The sequence below is a fragment of the Triturus cristatus genome, chromosome 5_2 (genome assembly GCF_964204655.1).
Source record: "Triturus cristatus chromosome 5_2, aTriCri1.1, whole genome shotgun sequence".
NCBI classification, from domain to species: Eukaryota; Metazoa; Chordata; class Amphibia; order Caudata; family Salamandridae; genus Triturus; species Triturus cristatus.
In genome coordinates this window covers 200,873,662-200,896,469 of record NC_140588.1, presented here as the reverse complement: position 1 = coordinate 200,896,469, position 22,808 = coordinate 200,873,662, and the positions used below count along the sequence as shown (strand labels likewise).

Below are 22,808 nucleotides of genomic sequence, written 5' to 3'. Positions count from 1 at the left end.
GGGGTAGGTACACCCCCTATTATGCCACCCTCCAGTGGGAGGGGGGCATAGCCTCTCTCTGGTTTACTGGGTCACCCGATCTTCGATGTGGCGGTGACTGAGAGTTGTGCCTTGCCTCGCCTCCTTCACCTCTCCTCCTATCTTGGATTTCCTGACGAATCTCCCTCCCAAAGTGAGGGTTAGAACCGGTGGGTGCCAGTTCCTGGGACCAGCAAAAGGTAGGGTCAGCTAACAAAGGCGGCAAGCCTTTGAAGCTTCCCCTTCGTGGACCTTGCCCATCCTGAGGGAGGAGGTTTGGCACCTCTGTCCAAGATGTGCTTTGTTTCAGGACCCAGAGAGTGGGAGGCTCTCGACCCAGGGGTGCACAAACATGTCTGGGAGTGGCAGCTGGCGAGCAGCCACTCAGCCAGGACACTAGAGTTAGGTCGTTTCTCAGGGGGCATCTCTAAGATGCCCTCTGAGTGCATTTGCTATTAAATCCAACACTGGCATCAGTGTGGATTTAAGTCTACAGTGGAGCTGTGGAGTTCGGGGTGCAAAACGCCCAACTCATGGTTTTAAATGGCTTCACTGCACTTAGAATACTTGTGAATGGCACAGGTGCTGTAGGAGCCCAGGGCTCATTCCACTGTGCCCTCACCTGTGGTATAGTGCACCCTGCCTTAAGGCTTTAAGGACTGTTAGAGGGGTGACTGACCTATGCCACATGCAGTGTTGTGGTGGGCATGGCACACAGGTATGTGCACAATGTCGCCTTTTAGTTTTAGGGTCTCCCTCTGACACATAGACTGCACTGGCAGTTTGTAAGGGTCAGGGGGAGGAGTCTCTGAGGGTGGCAAAATATATGCTTCGGCCCTGAGATACTTTCTCTGGCTACAAGGCCCTTGGTGCCCCTGGCACCTTTTACATGGGACTTATATTTAGACCAGAGGAGTGCCAATGTGGGAGCAAAGTTATGGTTTTGGGCAAAGAACACAGGCCCTGGTTACCTAATTAGCAGGAAACCAGGGCACACTTAGTCAAAAAGCATCAAACATCAGGCAAAAAGTGGGGGGCAACCATGCAAAAAGGCGCACTTTCCTACACTCCTTCACCCTCCACCTCAATGGTCCCATTGTCCACTTTTTGCATCTTGTTCCTCACCAGCACCGTGTAAGTGGTAACTTCATCTCTCCCGCAGCGTCTGCTTCAGCACCAGGGACAGCCAGAGCAACTCTGCACCCGGGCCCAGTGAGCCAGGTAAAATTCAACTGAGTGTCAAGGCCTGGTCTTGGGACCCGCATCCGGTTAACCACCAGTGGGTTCCGAGCAACTCGACCAGCAAGTAACCGATTGTCACTAGTGCTTTTTAGGTCGAGCCTGGGCAGCGCATGCGTTGCTCTGCAAGGCATGCTGTCTTAGAGTATGTACTTGAAGCTCCGCCCATATTTTTTATTTGCTTGTGTCATTGTCCTTCATAAATGCAGGCTTCTGATTCGTAATAGGCTTGTTAGTCCCTCCTTAGTCCCGCCTTGTCTTCATTTGTAACCTCCCATGAGGACTGGCCCTTCTACATCTGTTGTTACACCGTCTGTGTTCTTTAGTCTGTAAGCACTATTTCTTTAATGAGTTTCTTCTACTGCAGGAACGACATGCTGTACTGCAACATTCAGACCACCATGCGCGCTTGCACTTTCCAAGCAGCAGGGACAATGGCGGCCACTTCTTTGAAATGAAATAGGTCTCGCATTTAGGAGAGTTTGAGCTATTGGCATTGTAAATGACAATAGCTTAAACTCTCACAAATGGAACACCTGTTGCTTTACAAATTTTTTGTTTGTGGTTAATTCCCAAGCGTTCCATGCCTCGCTTTCACTTAATAGAGGCCACGCCCCTTTCTGTAGACGCAGCTCATCTAAAGAAAGGGGCGAGGCCTCTTTTAAGTGCAAACGCGGCATGGGCCGATTGGAAACAAAAAATATTTGCATTCAATAGGTCTCGCACTTGCGAGAATTTAAGCTATTGATGTTTCCAGCGCCAATAGCTCAGTCTCGTAAATGCGAGACCTATTGCATTGCAAATGCTTGTTACGATTGACTTCCATGCTAAAGCTCTGCAGTATTGAATTTCACAGATTTTTATTTTTCCATCTAAAATCCATACCTCTGTTTATACTTATCCGATTGTTTTCGTTTTGGTATCGCAGTTTATATAAAAGTATGCTTTATTTTTATAAATTCGTGTTGGATTTCCTTCGAGTTGTGTCAGTTACTTCGTGTCCATGTTGGTACAGCCACCACAGCACACCACCAACTCATCAAATCCACATAGAACTTTCTTCAAGACAGAATCCTCTCCAACGCCCACAATTCCAAGGAACTCTCCATCATACAGGAATTTGCCAAACCCAACAGTGAAACAACAGACATCCCTCCATCCCAAGACCTCTGCGACAGACATAGCTCCTTCTTTCACCTCAAGATCAGGACGCTCTACAACAACTTCGACCAAGACCTCTGCACCGCCTCAACCCCAACCCCCAGCGATGCCACCCAACAGACCTTAATTACTTGGACCTCACTCACGACAGAAGACACCCTAAAGACCATGAAGAGCATCCACTCCGGAGCACCTTCAGACCCCTGCCCGTCACACATCTTCCACAGGGCCGTCACAGCCATCGCACCAGAGCTACGCCGAACCATCAACTGCTCCCTCGAGACAGCCACATTCCCCGACAGCTGGAAGCATGCCGAAGTCAACCCCCTCCTAAAGAACTCCTCCACAGACCCAACGGACCAAAGGAACTTCAGGCCGATCTCGCTGCTATCTTTCGCAGCCAAGGTCATCGAAAAAGCTGGCAACACCCAGCTAGCGTACTTCATCGAAGCCAACAACTACCTAGACTCCTCCTAATGCGGATTCTACAGCAACCACAGCACTGAAACCGCCCACCTCGACGCTGCAGATGACATCTGCGCCCTCCTCGATCAAGGCCAAATGGCAGCCCTCACCCTCCTGGACCTATCAGCAGCCTACAACACCATCTCCCACCGCACACTAGCCACCAGACTCCACGACGTCTGCATCCAAGGAAAGGTCCTAGACTGAATACGCTCATTCCTCACGGGCAGAACACAGAGACTAAGGCTCCCGCCCTTCCTCTCAGAAGCAACAGAGACCAGATGCGGAGTACCCCGAGGATTATCTCTCAGCCCCACCCTCTTCAATGTCTACATGACTCCCCTCGCAACCATCATCCGAAACCATGGGCTCAACATCGTCTCCTACGCTGATGACACCCAGCTCATCCTCACCAACAAACGCAACATCACCAGGCACAACTTCCAAGAAGGGATGAACGCCGTCGCAACATGGATGAAGGACAGCTGCCTAAAACTCAACTCGGAGAAAGCAGAAGTCCTCATCCTCGGCTCCACCCCCTACGCATGGGACGACACCTGGTGGCCCCTGCCCTCAGAAACCCACCCACCCACCCGACAGACCATGCATGTAACCTCTGCATCATACTGGACTCATTGCTCACTATGAATCGCCAGATCAATGGCGTCTCCTCCGCATGCTTCAACACCCTCCGCATACTACGCAAAACATTCAAATGGATACCCTCCAACTCCAGGAAAACGGTCACTCACGCCATCATCACCAGCAGACTGGACTATGGCAATGCCCTCAATGCTGGAATCAACAAAAAACTCCGCAACAAACTCCCGACCATCCAGAACGCCGCAGCCAGACTAATCCTTGATATCCCACAGCACAACTACATCACCCAATGACTCCGTTACCTCCACTGGCTCCCCATCGAAAGAAGAATAACTTTCAAGCTGCTGACGCACGCCTACAAGCCTCTCCACAACATCGGACCACAATACCTCAACAACCGCCTCTCCTTCCATGCCCCCAAGAGAAACCTCTGCTCAGCCAACCTCTCTCTGGGCACCTTCTTACGCTTCTACAGGAACAGAGCGGGTGGAAGGTCCATCTCCTACCTCGCAGTTAAGGCCTGGAACGATCTCCCCCCTTCACCTCCGGCGTAGCCCAACACTGCACCAATTTAGAAAAGAGATCAAGACCTGGCTCTTCAAATGACCCCAACGGAACTGCACCCCCGCCCCCCCAAGCACCGTGAGACCCTAGCGGGTGAGTAGTGTGCTTTACAAACCCCTGATTGATTGATTGTGCTCTGAAATGCTTAAAACATGTTCCTCTAGTAAAACCTGGCTTCTCTTTGCCACACTACCAGGACTGAGCTAATGGTTTATTATTGTGAATCCAAGGACCATCTTTGGGGTATTGTGGAGTATTACTTACTGAACCCCACCCAGCATCACTACATACTACTGTAACTTCCTACACCCTGCTGAGCAATGCAACCCCAAGCAGAAACGATGCATTGCTACTGCAGTGTAGATTAGACCCGTCTCAAAAGACATGCATCGCTGCCGCCTTCCGCATCTTGGGCCCGATGCTTCACCTTCGGAACCGTCGCTGTGCATCGCTTTACCTGGCGCCGGCTCCTTGCATCCCTAGTCGGCGGGAGCCTCGACAATGACCCAAACACTGCATCGCAGCTTCACCGCTCAGTGATGCATCGCCTCTGCTGTGCCTCTCATCTTTGACACCGGGCTATGCAGTGCAAGCCCCGTTTACAGGATCTTCAACACATCAGTACCTCGCCCTGCAGCCTCATCGTAGCTCGGAACTGACTCCTTGCCTTTGCTGCGTGGTGCATCTTCTACGTGGATCCACGTAACGCTCCGCAACCAGGATTTAAGGAACTTTATTCAGCAGGCTTCACTGGGTCCCTGTAGCCAGCCACATTCCATTGTAGTTGGCCTGAACTTGTGACTTTGTACCAGTCCAGCATGACCATATATCCCCAATAGCGCTTTTTATTACTTCTTGGTGGTATTCGATTTCAACGTTTTTAAGTAAAATATCTCCAGTTCTACTAATTGAACTTTGTTGTTTTTGGTCTTGTTTTATTTATTAAAATCATAGCAATTTTTTCTAAACAGGTATGGAACCATTTTGTGTGGTGTTTCCACTGTTTTAATTTTTGAAGTGTTGTTGTGTAGTGCAGGGCAGTGTTTAAGCCTGGTTGCTGTATGCCAAGCTACCAGAGGACGAGCACAGGTTAATGTAGGGTTTGCCTTCCGCTTACCCTGACTAGAATTGTAGTTGCTCCTTGAACAGAGTTCATACCCCACTCAACCAACAACCCAATTTCTAACATATATACATATGATATAGCCGGGACCGCAGGAGGGTTGGGCCAACGTTTAAGCTATCCATCTTTATCAGGCAAATCTCAGTCTCTGAATGAGGAATTGGTGCATGCAAACCAGTCCCTTTCTGTATGCACATGTGTGGTGACATTGTTTGTGTATCAATAGGGTGTGCAGTTCCTAACTGGGCATGCGGGGAAAGGGAGGTCTTTCTTCGTGATGCCCTCACACACCCCGGAGGATGTCATGCTTCATCATTGGGCTATGCTCCTCGTCGGGCTGGCACTGCAATGCCTGACGGGCTCCTGTAAACGGGGTTCTTTGGCGAAGAAGCTGTTGGGTGTGTGCGGGTGTGAGGACTAGGTAGTGCACGTGTAAGTGAAGTAACTTAGGTTTGGAGCAGTCCGACTCTGGTCTGGTTTTTTAATGTTTAGGTAGCTCGAGCCTAATTAAAAAGTGTGGGTGCCCTAAGCTGATGTGATGTTCCTAAAGGGCTGCCATAGTGTAGTGGGTCAACATGTTTCGTGCACCATTTTCCCCTAACGGGTCAAGTGGCACTTCACCAGGACCAAAAGAGAACTAAAAAGTGAGTGGTGCACTACCTTCTGGGTCTTTAATTTTTGACTGATGACCAGACACGGTAGGGTGTACCCTAGTAGGCTTGTACTGGGGTATTGTAGACCCCTAGTACTGAAGCCTACGGCTGACTGGGGAGGCAGAGCACGTTGTTGGTCTCAGAATAGGGTGGCAGACGACTATCGTTGATCCTACTCTTGCTCCGGGCCCGTGGTCACGTTGTTTATCATTATTTTAAAACAGGATGTGATGGTGAATTTGCTACATTTCTAAGGTTGTTTAACTCATCACGAGGGTCATTCACTTGACTAAGTCAGAGATATTAATCTCACAAAAGTTAATAGACTTTACATAAAAAAACATTGTGACAGGGACAACGGTGTCCCTCAAAATACGGTACTCAAACAAATACGCCAACAGTTTAACTGACCACGTCCAGTCTCATACAAACACCAGACCGTGTCTTCTTCCTTCTGATTTTTATCAGCCGTAGGCATATGACGAGAGTGAGAAAAAGCGATGTGTACGAGTGGTTTCAACACTAGCATCTTAATGTAACTAAATTGTGTGATCCTGGTCAAAACGCAGAACTTGCCCCTAGTATCTTGGTGACAAGTACTTGGATGTAGTCTGATTGAAATTTTGAGCTGAATGGTTATCTTTTACTTGTGAAGGTGGATTCATTCTTCATAGATAAAATCTGAACACAGTATTCATTTATGGGCAGAACTTTTTTCAAGTAATATTTACGTTTATAATTCCGAGACATGGCAGTATTATGCTGGACTAGCCACTGTTTAAAGAATATACTTTAACAAAACATCAATGTTGCCTGGCATGTTACCTAAATCTGCGTACTGGATGCAATATTTTTCAGTACATTTTATAACTTGTTTCTGGCTGCTAGTATTTACAGGTGCCTCATTGTAAAATATATATTACATTTGTACCTGGCATGGGTTGAAGGAAAACAATAGTATTTGGAAACTGACAAAATTAGGTCGGATCTGTCTCTTTCCTTTGGCAGGCCAGAAGCAAGTACAGTCATAACAAGAACAGGGCGTAATATTAACTTTATCGAACTCGTAGCGCGCGGTGTAAAGCTTGTTATTTTGAGCTTAGAATACCAGTTCTTGTTCATTGTTCCTGAAATAATTTTCTTAGGCTATTCAGCCTTTCCCTTTTCTCCTATTATGTTCCTGACCAGAAACCGCATTCCTCGTGGTTTTCGTCTGCGGCTGAGAAAGAGCCATCTATGAATAGAGCAGCCTAACACAGCCAGGCTTTCACTTTGTTTAAATTGGATGTTTTGAGGTGCGACAAACCAAAAACTGTGTTCTGTTTAAGTTACAAATGTATGCTTTAAGCGTATTAGAACGTACAGTTAATGGAAAAAGGAACTGCAATAGCATTTTCTGGTTACCTTTAACATCATCTTTGCTTTGTTTCTCTTGTTCACCTGGGATGACTTTTCCCCTTCCTTCTTTGAATCGGTTATGTTGATGTATCTGGGCAGGCAATGGGTTGAACAGACAGCGCCTTCATTTCTTCAGATAGGTAACAACTCCTTTGTCCTTCCAAACTGAAACATCTTTACCCTTGTTATCCAAATGTTCTCAACCAACAGTTGTGTAACCTAGCAATTATGTCAGACAGATTGAATACACAAATTAAGACACATGATACTGTCTGATCACACCCGTGATGCATCTCAAAACAGAGATGACACAAATTCAAGCCAGGATACCCAAGATGAGAAAAAATTAGTTCAGATCAAAAGGACAAGAAATTGCACAGCTAAGTTCCAGCGTCCAGCCACACAATAGAACAATGAATGTCTCTCTATCTCCTCATTAGGTCACTGCAGCCTAGTTCATGAAGCATGGTAACCTGATAACCTCCTTCACTATGGATTGGTAACTTTGTGATTTTTACAGCCTTCTTCAATGTTGCAGGTCACATGCAATCACCCCCTCAACACATTTCATCTAAAGCCTTACTAATGCACAGGTCTCCTCTGGCTCACTAGAAAAAAATTCACATCAAACTATCCAAAGGCCTGCAGCTTTATTCAGCTTTTTTTTCTCTCAGCCTTCATCTTGGCATTGAAGTCGTGGCACAATTATACCCATCTTCTGGACACCACAATTTGTCATTGTCTCCAGATGCACACCAGTTTTTTTTATCGTCAATCTTACATTCTCCATCCTTTCAACATAAATCCTTGCAGATTGCCACCTTTTAATAGATGCCATGAGATTCCGTACACCATGTGCTTTCCCCACTCTTCCTCTTATGTTAGTGCAAAATCACACCTTTAATTACCCAGTTATTTTATTTCTCTGAAAAAGGCCAGGAATGCCTTCAGGATGCTGAACAAGGTGTAGAGTTCATCTCATTACAGCACCAAAATCAAGATGAGGCTTTACCACAGCTGCGTTCTGTCAGAACTCTTGCATGGATCAGAATGTTGACAAATGAAGAAAAGCGACATCACCAAACTATCATTCATTCACACCAGAAATATGAAAAGACTCATGTATATTTTCTGTTCACAAACCATCTCCAACCAGGAACTGCTCATTAGATGCAAGCAAGAGAGCGTGGACACCAGCATTATATAAGAAAAAATATGGAGATGGATAAGACGTACCATCAGAAGAGAACAAGACTTCATCACAAGAACAGCTCTCTACTGGACCCCAGAAAGCTAACAGAAGAGAGGCAGGCCAAAGAATACATGAGGCGAACTGCAAAAGCCAAAATTAAGGCCCCCGGCCCACACGTGGGTCACAGTACAGAAATCTGCCTAAGACAGGAGTGACGCATGCCAGTCAGCATAGCGGGCAGTAAGTAAGTTACTTCTCTCCGTATTCTTAACTTGTGGACATGGCAGCAGCCATCTTCTAGGTGATGCAATGTCTATATCTCTACCATGGGTCTTTAAGAGTAAGTTCGGCATTTCTCTGGTTTCTTATGGATTTTGGGTCTTGGATTCAAGCATGCCTACGAAGATAATGTTTGAGAGAAGACTAGCTGTTGGCGTGGATGCCTTTGATCAATTTGAACACAGGTTTATCTGACCCAGATCAAGGTATACGTGGGTCTCAGTCCGTCACCCAAGCATTGATCAGGTTAATCCTCTGCATGCACTTTGAAAACAGCATATTCTGACCCATCACATATGGCATTCTTCTCTACTGCATTGTTGTCCACTTGCTTTGTGCCAAGTGAACACTAATGCAGGGACCCTCCCCACCCAGGCATCTGCAGAGAGACACTTCACCTTATCCTCTTGCTTGATCTTATAGGATCCTGTCGAGGACCAATGCCTTCTTTCACAGAGTCAAGTCACCTAGCCCTTTGGAATCGCCACAGCTCTTGAGTTTGTGTAGCTGTGGGTGGCATGGTCCTTGTACGGCTCTCCTAATCGATATCTTCTATGAACTCCATAGCTCAGCTCCTCTTATATTCACGGATGGCGTCAGACCTAGTAGAGCTTGCTGGATAGATCCGAAAATTAACTTGTCATTCACTCATACCCTTCTTGTCTTCTGCATTACAGTGGTGTACTGGTGGATACCTTGTTGATTGTGCCATGCTGCATGTCACTCATCACACATAACTCTCACCTACACTGGCGCTGGAGGGATCGCCATGGGTTTCTGACGTCAGCCACGTGCTCTGGGGACTTAAATAGGTGCCTCTGCGGCTCCTGCGCTTGTTTGCTGTTCCTCTTGGTGATACGTGATATATAAACTCTATATTAGAACCACCTGCTGCTGTCTAAAGTTTTATGGTCATAGCTCATTTCATTAATTTTAATAAGTTACTTCTTTGATTTCATTGCATACAATCTGAGAGAAACCTGCCTATGACACTGTTTCCCAAAATATTTGTGGCAACCCACTGGTGGGTCGCGAGCCTAATATTGGTAAGTCGTGAAAGTCCTAGCCTAAGTAAGCTTATTTGTAATTATTATGCTTGTTCTTTTTACTGTAATAGTTTCGAAACTATTACAGTAAAAATAGAAATGTTCATAATAATTTTAAATACGCTTACATTACAAATCTTAAAACAAGTTAGGCATCTTAGCCTGCACCAATTGCAGCTCCTCCAAAGAAGCAGGATGTAAATTTTTTCGGAAGAGTTGTAATTGGTGCAGGCTGAGGGCTTAATGCGTTCCACCTCGCAGAACAGTAATAGCACATTCCCAACAATTGTGGAATAAAATTGAATTTAAGAAATGGCTAACTAACATCGAACAGACCTTGTATCAGTTCACTCTGTAATTTACAGCACCAAACTTTGCACCACAGAATCTCCATACTCAATAAAGTAAAAACAAGCTATGCAAACAAAGAAAATGCTCTTGCCTTCCACATTTAAAAATATTTTTTACATAGTAAATAAATGCAGCGTGACGCAGCAGAGGCGTGCTTATATTCTCAGTAATGTGTGCGTTCTCGACATTGTCCTATTTAAATAATGTTAGAGCAGATTTAAAAATAATTAGATACCAAAATAATTACTTTCACAATCGCCCCCGTGTCGTTTCTATGAATGCTAGGTGAGTTGTACTAAAAATTGGGTCGTGGTTGTAAAAACTTTGGGAAGCACTGGCCTGTGATACATAGATTCCTCCGTCCTCCCACAGCCCCCACCCCGCTCTTTCCCAACCAGCCTCCTAGGTGGCCCTGCATTTCAAGGACAATACACCCTGTCAACGAATATTCTCTCGCTCCTGTAGGGAGCCTTACTTGTATCCAGTTGTCACCTATTAATGATTGTGAGTAATCCTCTAAAATATTTTCTCCGTCTAAGTTTTTTTAATAATGTATTTTTGTATTATTATTATACGTCCCCTGAATATCCTCTCCCTTCTGTCATCACACAACCGCTAGTTTAAAGTGCCTGTCTCTGTGCGTGAACCAGTCTCTGAATTCTCCTCTAGCTGTTTGGAGATAGGTATATTATGTCCTGTAGTATTTGTGCAGTGAATATCTTTCAGTCTTATGTCACCCAGGGCTGCATGAATAGATTATTTATGTACTGACGTGATCGTGCAAGATTACATTTCCCGCCATTACCCCTGTTGTAAAACCAAACAAATGGTCTATATCAGAGTCACGGTTGCCTCATCGAGGACAGTTCAAGATGGAATCGCATATCCTGTGTTGTGCTGAATATATTGACATTTCACTTTGAAGAAGATTATGCGTGGGTGCATTAGGGCCGAGCCCATTCCTTCTGTTTTAGGGCACGACCATTGTTGCGTTCCCATGCTTGTCGAGTGGACTGCAGCAGGTCTTGGGAGGTGTAGGTTAGGACTCGTGTGAACCATGGGATTAATCTACGCCCTTTTCCCTTGATGTGGAGTGCGCGCACCAGGGGATGCATTTCTGGTTCAGTGTCCCTGATGAGTCAAAGACATTGCATTTCAGCTGTTAGTGTGTTATATGCCAGAAAGTGGCCCATCGGTAAGTTGTGAGCCGCCTGTAGTTGCACAAATGGGATACGGGCAGCGTTTTGGAACAGGGTTCGAAGTGTGTCCACCCCCTGCTTCGGCCCATGTCCCCACACCCTTTCTCGTAAAGAAGTGAAGGTGTCTCTTCGGTGCATATGGATTGAAGACAGGGAACAGCCGCAGTATTCTGAGATAGCTGGCGTGCGCTTTCTTTAGTGGGTTGTTAGGCCGTTCTGGGAGCCTGCCTTTAGGTAGGAATGCCTCTCGAACCAATCGTACAGCTCGATCTGGCAGAAGCGGCTCCCGCGCTTCCAGGTGACGGCCCGCTAACCCCTGAGCCAGCCATTGCAACTGTGCTGCGAAGTTATAATGTTCGAAATTGGGGTTCCCCAGGCCCCCTTTATCCACAGGTCGCTGGAGCTTATATAGTGCAGCACAACATCTGCCTGGTTCCAAATGAAGCTCCCCAGCATTCCATGGAGAGTGTGAAATGTGTAATGAGGTATATGTACTGGGAGATTGTGGAAGTAAATAAAAAGACGCGGAAGCATCACCATCTTGGACAGCGATACCCGGCCCTGAACTGTAAGCAGGAGCGTACTCCAGAATGACAATTGCTGGCGTAGGAAGACGATAGCTCTCTTGAGGTTGCCATCAATCATGACCTGCACATTGTGATAAATGCTGATGCCAAGGTACCGAAATAAGCAAAGCTCCCAGCATAAAGGATGTTGCCCCCCCCATCAAGTGTTGCAGTGGGCAGTCTGGACTGAGGGGGAACAGGCATGATTTAGCTTAGTTCACTCTCAAGCCGAAGGCAACACAGAATTCCTCCAGGGCCACATCGATCTCCAAAATTCTCTGCTGAATATCACTAATGTAAATGAGCACATCGTCTGCATAGAGGGAGACAATATGCAGTTCAGCCCCCATGGGGTTGCCCCATATTACAAAGCTTCATAATGTGATGTCTAAAATAGTTCGTGTTCCTAGAGTCAGTACCACTTGCCTCTCTCTACCACTTCATTTTCTACTTCCCAGACCCAATTTCCCAGACCTGAACTTTATGTCCCATTGCTTTGAGACTCTACGGAGATTTTGAATCTCTCTTTATGGGAAGTACTGCTTTGATATTTTGATCTATTTGAGTGGATTTTGTTGCTTTTCACACTGTCTCGAACTAGAACTCTTTATGGGTTCTGACAACACCATTTCCACCTGATTCTTTGAATAGGGGTTATTTCCTTTTGGAATGCGCTTTAATGCATTTATTATATGATTTGAATAACCAATATTGATATTATATTTCAGTCATATTTACGATTGAGATTAAGCTGAATTTAATTTGTGATTTGCAATAAGGATGATCTGGTAAAAGATTTATTAATAAAACCCTTCAACTCCTATCCATCATTATTGACTGATAATAGTACTAATGATTTTGTTTATATTTTATATGGTATTCAGCTGTCTTCGTCTCTAAAACAAAGACAAAGATCCATCACGTTTGAAAGTAAACAGCAGAGGGGTTGTCCCTGATGCCGGTAATCCGAGACTTTTAATCCCCCTGATTTTCTACTTCAGCTCAGGCAAATCTCTTTTGACATCTCTGCATCTGTTGAGGTACGGAAAATGCAAGAAGCCAATTTGCAGATGTCCAGATTTTATTTTACCATTGATCTAACCAGAATGGCTTGAGAGTCATAGTGAACGAGACAACATTAGACTTCAGTGGAGGACCAGCATATGTGCTTAATAGGAAACAATTTACATTGCTTTGGGACTGTCGAAGTGGTTTGCTGGTAGTTTTGCATGTAGTAAGGAGTAGTTTTCCTACAAAGTTGGCTGATGGAGATCACACAGACCCATTAGAGATAGGGTAGTCTGTTTTTTAGATCAACATGTAGCTCTGTCACAGCAGCAGTTGAGGAAAAGGGGCATTCACTCTGCCACTGGTCAGAAAGGTACTATACGATCAAAACAGAGGGTGCCATACATAAGTCCAAGAGTGAGGAATTGGAGAGGACGTGGGTGCGGATGTCATGTTAAGCTAATTCTGGTGCAGCAAACCTCTGAGAGCCATTACAAAATATTGATGGAGCATGTACCTGCCCAAACCAAATTTACTTGCTTTAAATGTTTGTTTCATGAGCTGAAAAGATGCATGCATGCTGTCTTAATTCTAAGCCCGCAACGTCTTTTTACTGTCCTCTGATAATCATAAATACACCATCATCCTTCTGCAGTATTCTTGAACCATATTCTTTTTACTCGCTTTTAATTTTACTTTGTGCCCTGTGTATTTACAGATGGAAACAATGGAAAGGAGTTTAGAAGATTTGTTGACCAGAGTTGATGAATTTGTGGGGATGCTGGACATGGTATGTATTCCATTTTATGTCAAACTATTGTGATTCTCAACCATGACTAGAAAACCTCTCAATATTATGTGGATGATATTATATTGATGTGAATGACTGCACGCATTGTGTTCCCTATGTAGTATTAGTTTAAAGTTATGAGACTTCTCTTACCTCTGCCAGTCAAACACTACATTAGATTATGGGGGCAGTCAGTAGTATGTATTTAAAAAAAAACTATTGTAATATGGTTTTCCTGAATGTTTTGTGAATTCCTAACCATTTGTTTGAATATTTTCAAAGGCTTCACTGAGTGAATTAGTTGGCAAATTGCATAATGATTCTTAAGCAGAGACAATAACGTCAAGTTGATTGTAAAATATTATTGGATTGCAAATGGCTGTTCTGCTGACAATACTAATAAACTGAGCAGGTAAAAGAGTAGTAAAAGAATCTTGCAGTGGAATCTTTCAACAGAAATAGGCAATGGATGATGTGTTATTGCAAGGTGACGTAAAAGAACAGCAAACATACATAGGGTACACCAGGGAATTCATGGTCACCAGGACATCTTTTCTTCTCCTGGGGGCAACTGTCTTGCGTATGTAGGTATGGGACTATAGAACGCAAGCCTTCCTCCAAAGCAACAGATTGCTGTACATAAAGTACAGGGTTATACATACCATGTGGAAATAATAAGGGGAGGGGTACCATGGAGAAGAGTATTGTGGGTTTTGGAGAGTGGGTTTCAGTTGGAAGATGTTGGAGTGTGGCGAGATGGTATGTCAAGAGGTGTCTTCATTTGTTTGCGGAAGTGGAGAAGGGAAGGAGCTTGTTGAACCTGAACTGGAATCTTGTTCCTGACTCTTTGCGCATAACATTCTCCGTGCCTTAAATCTGTTTTCTGCTTGCATCTCTTGTTTGTCATCTATGTGATATTGCTGCTCTGAGAACCACCAGATATTCTTATTTGAAAGACCTCATAAAGCATCAGTCATTGAGTGGAGCAATTTGTAAATACTGTGTACACCTTGAAAGAAAGGTGGGATGACTAGGGTTAACAGGTGCTGGCGGAGGTGTCTGATCGCGGTTTTGATCCTGTCGAACCTTCAGAAACCTGTGATTGGGTAGGCTGCTGTGTGAGGATGCTTTCTGGGAGATGAGGTAAGAGTCTGACATGTCTCTCAAAGGAGGCGGCAGGGTTGCCAGGAATCCTCGTCTGGTCGGCCCTACGGTGACTGATCTCCACCGGGGGCTAGTTGCAAAGCAGGAGCAGCGCGGCAGAGGGAAGGAGCGGCAGATAATAGGGAATCAGCACACCTCAATGCCGGCCCCCAACAGATGACAGGAGACACTCATAAATCCGGATCATCAGGAAAGAAGCTCACAGCTAAGTCCTCCATACAGGAAGTAGTTATGCCGGTAAAGCTGTTCTCTCTTTCTTCGGCTCTTAGTAGGGGGAAGACAAAAATTAAAGGGACAATTGAGACTATTCAGACAGTGCGATGCCTAAAGTGTTAAATGAGAATAATGAAGCAAGAACGGGGGATGGGTCCCCTGGGTCTGGTAAACCCCAGGTCCCCCTAGGTGGAGAAAAAGACGTAGCAAGCCTGGCAGCAAGGACTGCTTCACCGACTCTATTAAGCCAGTCCCCACCCAATGCTATTAACCCTTGCAACCAGGAAGTGGCGAGGCAAGGGAGCATCAATCAGACCTTAGGCTCGATACTGCCAGAATTCCACGGGGGTAGACCGATAAATGTGATCTTGATGAAGAAACAAGTGACTGCTTCCTCACATTATCGGATCGGGTCAAGTGGTCAGCGGATGGCTCTGGTACCTCCTCCGAGCTCAGTAACAATGATAGTGACCCGACTGCTCACAAGATAGGAAAAGAAAACAAGCATTGGCATAGCCAATAGGTCTCGCCTTTGGGACCTTATAAGTGTTTAGCAATGCAACAGTTGCATAACTAAATACTTATAAAGGTCCCAAAAGCGAGACCTATTGGCTATGCAAAGCGGCCGAGGAAAATGAAAGTGATCGCATCACGATCACACATCAAAGCGGCCGCGTGGCCGGGAAAGTGAAAGTAATCACGGTAAAGCGCGGCGCGCGCGCGCCCGCGCACATGCACTGTAGCACTGGGCTAGCCTGGTAGCACTTTTTGGAGCCCTCTCAATAAGTCTCGCCAGACCAGCGCATGCGCTGGGTCAGGCGAGACCTAAACAGCCAGCGACCCTCAGGGGTCAAAAATATTGCCTGGGATTACACACCCACAGATCATTTCACCGGCTCCCCCTCCTCCGGGGGGCTATCGCACAGTTGCCCCGGATTCCACCATACTGGAGGCCATTTATCAAGCGATCTTAATCGATTGGGAAGAGGCACGCCAAGATAGTCGCAAAGCTCAGTCTGTCCTACGGAAGGTTCAAGGGGTGGTCAGGAAGCTGACTAAGGCATGTATTTCATTGCAGAACGTCTGCCGAACCTCGAAGCGAGAAAGCGAGAATTACCTCTACAGGGACAGATCTAGTAGCTACACAGGTGCAAACGGAGGCACATGAATCCCAGCTGGTTGACATTCAGTGGAAGCTGGAGGAGCATGAAAACAGCCAGAGTCGCAACTACCCGAGCCTATGTAGTAGAATTACTACGAGCTGCCCTCCCAGAGGTGACAGGTTGGAACTTGGCACAAGAAGTGCAACGGGCTCACAGTGTTCTTTTTACACTGAGGCATCCACTGAAAGCCGATTCTAAGCCATGGGCCATCCTTGTGCAGTTCGGGAAATTTTTATTGAGACAGGCAATTTTTGAGAAAGCCAGGCCTGAAGCGAAGCTGTCCAGTGGAGGAGTCTCGTTTTTTGGCCAGATCTCTGCCACTACACAGTCGAGAGGCGCTGGCGGTGAAGGCAGCTGATAAAGCCTTTTCAGGACAAGAATGTGCAAACCTTTCTGGTTAACCCAGCATGTTTAAAAGTGATTTGGGGGGGGGGGGGGACAAACGCAATTTTTCGTGTCAGAGAATAAGGCAAAGGAATACCTGAAAGGTTTAAAGCCATAGGAAACAATAAGAAATGTTCAAATTAGGATTAATGTAAAGTTAGCCTATGTACATATTTAGGACTCTGATGTTAGAGTGAGGGCTGGAATCCGAGCCGGCTCTCTATTTCCCTCTTTACAATTTTCTTCCTTTCTTTATCCTTTTCTCTCAGGTCAGTAGGAATATGCCTGTATAAATTGTAGAACTCACCCATCTCCTGTAGACTTCGCAGTCTTATTGCTTCTTGGGGTTGGGGGGATGGGTGGGGCGGGGGTGGGAGTGGTATGGGAGGATGGGGTGGAAAGCAGGTGAAGGTGGGGGCTCAAAGCTGATACAAAAAAGGACCAAATGGGTAAAATAAACATTTGTTCAATAAATGTGGGTGGGTTGAATGATAGATGTAAGCGGTCAAGGGTGGCTGAGTTTGTGAGGATGAATACTCCTGATATCGTGTGTCTGCAAGAGACATATTCCTTGGGGAAAAAGGGAGCTGATGGGTATAAGAGGTGATAGAATGTTGACTTGTACATCCTAGAGCTCCAATATCCGGGGGGGGTTGCAATTCTCGCTAGAGTCCCCATAGGGCCGGCTAAACGCAAACTATCTGATGCTCTGGGAAGGTTAGGCATTGGTAGAGTCGGAGGCAGGCCTCACGGTGTGTGCAATATACGGGTCAAATCAGGATGACCCAAAGATTTTTTTTAGGACCTTCAGTTGGAACTAGCAACCTGGCCACACCCGTTGGTTATTTGTGGCGACTTTAACATACATCAACCAGCTGAGACCCACGGACCCCAGCAGTACCAGGGGAAAAAAGCCTAGAGTTTACAGGGCGCTGCTTTCTTTTATGGATAGCCATGGTCTGGCCGAACTCTTGGGCATTAAAAATAACAGTAACCCAGGCCATACCTATTACTCCTGCCCCCACAGGAAATATGTTAGACATGATTACTTTTTAACTACAACAGATCTTGTTAACAAGGCTGACATTAGGAAGCTTCCAAAGGTGGTCTCGGACCATAACCCGTTGATTCTGGAGGTCGAGGTCCTTAAGGCTAGTAAACCCCATAATAAATGCACATTTGATAGGAAACATCTGGTGAACATAGCTTATGTCGAACATATTAAGAACTGGGGGCAGGAGTTTTTTTTTTTTACATCAACAGATATAGTACTACTAGGGGTATAGTCTGGGATGCTTTCAAGGCTGGCCTAAGGGGCAAAACTGTCAGCTTTGTCGCTTGTGCAAAGAGGCGCTTGGTAGATAAGGGTCAGCTATTAAGGGAGCTGGCTGAGGAAGAGCATGTGAGTCTGATAGCCCTGGGGCAAGGGGTGGCACAGAACATGACTTGAAACTTGATATCCTCAATTAAGAAGGATGGTCGAACTTGTACAGAGAACATCAATATACTAAGGGTATTTCAAGAATATTACCAGCTATTGTATGGGGAAGAAGTAGGGGCACCCTTGGATATTTCTCAAATAGTAACAGGCAGAACTTTCGATCAATCTGGCCAGAATGAGCTAGAATAGGATTTTACACTTGAGGATGTTCTAGCAGCTCTGCTTACCCTACCATCAGGGAAGGCCGCTGGCCCTGATAAAATACCTTTAGAATTATACAAGGTACTTCAAACTTTGATAGCCCCCATACTCCTGGATTTGTTCTTGGGGGTACAATATAATGGTCTTCCACCAGAGTCTTGGAAAGAGACAGATGATATTATATTTCCTCAAAAGGACAAACCACTGGATAATCCAGGTTCATACAGGCCAATATCTGTGATTAACTCAGATACCAAGATATAGTCAACAAATTTGGCCAGCTGGCTGGGAGGGTCATCTTGTGTCGCCCTGGCAGCACGGTTTCATTCCCGGTAAAGGGACAAGTGATCACATAAGGATGGAAATTACATTGTTTGACATCAAAGCTGAGATGGGGGGTGGGGGGGGGGGCAGATAGCTATCATCCTCCTCGATGCCGAGAAGGTATTTGATCGGGTTGCCTGGAGGTTCTTGTGGGGGATGCTCGATCTAAAAGGCTTTGGCCCCCGAATAATCACCGCCATTAAAGCCATGTACTCCAATCCACAAGCACGGCTTCAGCTAATGGGGGAGGAATCGGAAAATCTAATAATATCAAGTGGGACAAGACAGGGATGCCCCTGTTCTCCCATCCTGTTTGCTCTATATATAAACCCTCTGATAGAGAAGATCTTAAATAATTTGGGGATAAAGCCGATTATCTGCAAAGGGTTCGAGACCAAGGTGCTAGCATACGCTGACGACATCACCATTGTCACCACCAACCCTGCAGGAGCAATTAGGGAAGCTGTAGCCATTGCCGAAATGTTTGGGCAAGCTTCAGGGTATTCCCTGAAAGAAGGGAAAACACAAAAATTTACACATATAACCTTGCCTTTAAAGATCCTCGGCATTTGGACACCGCAGTATATCTGGGTATTTGCATTAGTCCAAAGGTAGACACAATGGGCAAGATTAATTTTAATCCTTTGATGAGGACAATATCTACAGACCTGAAGCCAATAAATGGGTTACATTTATCTATTATCGGCCGGGGCAAAGTTTTAAAGATGACAATGCTTCCTAAAATTCTATACTTTTTTCGGTCAATCCCGGTGGCGATAGACGTATTGATTTGAAAAACAGAAAAATCTATTTTTGTTAACTTTATTTGGCAATATGGGAAGGTGAGACGGTCATTAAAATATCTGACTCTCCCACAGGGTCGAGGGGGGTGTCCATTCCAAACATTACATTCTACTATTGGGTGGCCCTTTTACAGCAGATGCCTATCTTGTTTACCACGGTTAATGACAAAGAGATAGTTAATGAAAGTCACTGTAAACTACCGACAATATATGAGTTGGACATAGGGAAAAAGGCCGCGGAGTTGCTGCTGCAGCAATTAGAGCAAAGCTATTACAAGAAAGTTTGGTTTAAGGTGGTGTATGACGCCTGGAAAATTTGGAGCAAAGTGCGTAAAGTTATGGCGATTTCGAAGCTTTGCTGATATACACCTCTGTGGCGATGCACTCTTTTTCCGCCCCTTTTCTATGACACCAGGGGAAGACAGTGGGAACAGCATGGCTTGACAACAATAGGGGACCTTTATTCTTTAGACCAGATCTGCCTTTTTACTAAACTGCAGCAAGGGTTTGGAATCCCCGATAATTAATATTTTAAATATGTGAAAGTCCGGGGATTTCTTACCCCCCCCTTAGACCAGGTATATCTCTAGGCAAAATACCGGTAGTAGAGGCAATTGTTTGGAGGAACAGTAGAATAAAGGACATTTATAGTGTGTTGCTTGACAGCCTGCCTGGTGATCTTGAAAAAACTGAGGCAAATTGGGCAAGGAAGTCAGGTAATCCTGATGCTGACTTGTGTATCGCAATTTCATTAACCACAAAGATTCTCTCATCAACAAGTTTGAAGGCGCAGCATTATAAAACTGTATTTAACTTGTATTTTACCCCTACCACGCTGTTTGATTGGGGCATGATACCAGATGACAAGTGCCCAAGGTGTGGGGAAGGGCCAGCTCCAATAATACACATGTTTTATGACCGTGCCAGACTACTTCCCTTGAAGAACTGGTTGGTGTGCTTCTGGGAAGGTTTGTTTGGGCGCAGGGTTAACTTGAGCCCCACCTGGGCTACGATAGCTGTAGTAGCCTGGCACTGCTCAGATCTATTGTGCATTTGTCTGTGTAGCCGTTTTTAGGATGATAATTGCCACCAGGTGAAAGGACCCTGAGCCCCCCACGTTTCAGATATGACTAACACGGCTGCTGGGGGTATACAATCAAGAGGCTGCTCTACATGCATGCAGGGGCAGGCAGGCTAGGAAGCTTGAGGGAAAACAATCTGATCTCCAATTATGAAGTGGAATAACGATATTGGATGCCCCACTAAGCTGATAGCTGATTTAATTAATTAAATACTTCAGTTTATCATAAGGCAGTCGAAAGGGGCGGCTCGACCCAAGCCTCCTCCTAGAAATCTATGTATTCACATTATTGTAAATAATGATGAATTGCTGTTTCTCCTTTTTATACGGTGTTCTTACTACAAGTTTATAAGTGGCATGTATTTATTTTTATTTGAATTTATATGTATGATTGTCTTGAATTGCGTGCAACTCGGACCTCTCTGGGTAATAATAATAAAAAAAAAAAAAAATAAAGGCCTCATAAAGCATCAGTCATTGAGTAATTTGTAAATACTGTGTACACCTTGAAAGAAAAGTGGGGTGAATGGGTGATGGCGGTGGTGTCTGATTGCAGGTTTGATCCTGTCGAACCTTCGGAAACCTGTGGTTGGGTACACTGCTGTGTGAGGATGCTTTCTGGGAGATGAGGTAAAATTCTGACAAGTCCGTCAATTGGGTTTTGCCTCCATCAATATACAGGAGGACCAGAGCTTACACAGAAGTTCTGAAATCTATCTCAGGAGTGAAGATTCTACTTTCCAAATGGGCAGTAGCTGGTACCTACCTGTTGGATCTTGAAACTGAGGAAGTTGATAATGTAGAAGCTAAATGACCTGGCACTATTGACCCGACTGAGTTTAAATTCATGCAGATTCATATTTAAAAACAGATATTTTTTTTAATTAGGTATGCAATTTTGGCTCATCTAATAACTAAGTCAACAGCAACATATGGTATCAGGGCTGCGATCTAACTGTCAGCAGAAAGTCAAAAGTTGCAATGTGCACTAAGCTCCAATTGTAATTGAAAAACAAGTACACTTATCATTTTATCTAGATTCCTTAACGAGTGAACGTTTTTATTTGGTTTTTTTTATTTGTCATTTTGTTACAGGTGGAATGATGAAAAAGTTTTGGGTACAGTTTAGAAATCTATGTGTATATGGCATATGAGGTAGTTCTTAAGACAGTCAAAACTGCATACACATGTAATTTTTAGGCACACTTGTCTGCCATTCACATATTAAAGTCCATATCTGCAAGAAGAACTTCGGGTAGAGATTGAAGATCACCTGAGAGAAGATTAAACCTTGCGAGAGTCCACAGATCAAAAAGGGGCACAAACTCAGCCCGAGTCCCAAAGAAACACCAGAAAAAGAAGGGGCAGGGTAGAAATACCCTGACCCCCTAGGCCTGGTGTTGGGGTCCCACAGGGACATCGTCGGCGGAAAAACCTTTGTTTTTAAGAAACTTCCCTGCAAATTCTTGAAGGATCTGTGAATCTGCAGCAAAAACACAAGTGTGGTTAATCATGTTGGTTTTACGAGGCTCCCCAGGTGGGCCAGGTCCCGGGGGAATGCTTTTTATATAGATAGGGGGAGGGGGGAACATGCAACCCCACCCACCCCAGGCTGATTTTGCATCCTTTGGGGCCTCGCCATAATACTAATGGGGAGAGGGCTGCTCGGCTCCCCTCCTGGAGCCATTAATGACTCTGGGGACCCCATCCCCCAGGGCCAGCTCCTTCTATGTCCTAGGGTGCCCACCCTTGGGACATAGCGGTTTCCCTGCCCGCACTGCTGGAAATTTTGTGACGCTTTCTACTTTACTGAAACTGCCTTAATGAACACAAAAGCTATACTTGATAGTCATGCTTACCCAAAATTACTCAACTGCAGGCCAAACCTCTACAAGTGCATATAACTGAAGAGGAGGGGTCACATCAAGGGCAATTCAATTGAATTCCCAGGACTTCTGCGGAAGCAAAGTTTTCCACCACTTCACCCTGAGGTTAATCCTTAGTATCGTATGAGACTGCTGACACCAGTGACTCTTCCTGGGGGCAAGGACGATTAGGGAGAGAGCGCGAGAGAGACAGCAATGCTTCTGGTATACCTGGATATCCTGTTGGAAGAATGACAAGTGTGTGTTGACCCTTCAAGTTCTAGTGGTAAGGCACACTCCTACTGCCAGGAGGGGAACTATGTGACAAAAGAACACAATCACTTCAGGCAACCATACATGAATGCTCTACAGTCAGTTTTAACATGCTTTTCTTGCCCCCCCCCCCCTTGATTATGTGTGGTTTATCTCCACAATCCTTCAACTTACTTGTTGAGACCATCATTGAATTTACCTCTACTCTCAGTAAGGTAAAGTTAGACTTGGGTTGAAAGAT

General features: G+C 45.2%; 1 protein-coding gene across 1 annotated transcript in view; it reads left to right on the top strand.

Annotated features, from left to right (window-relative positions):
* Window positions 1–22,808, top strand: part of BLOC1S4 (biogenesis of lysosomal organelles complex 1 subunit 4) — a 75,107-nt gene that overhangs the window by 3,166 nt on the left and 49,133 nt on the right. The window contains exon 2 of the mRNA XM_085606990.1: window positions 13,584–13,655. Coding sequence (XP_085463116.1) covers window positions 13,584–13,655 — 72 coding nt within the window. The remainder of the gene's footprint in view (window positions 1–13,583; window positions 13,656–22,808) is intronic.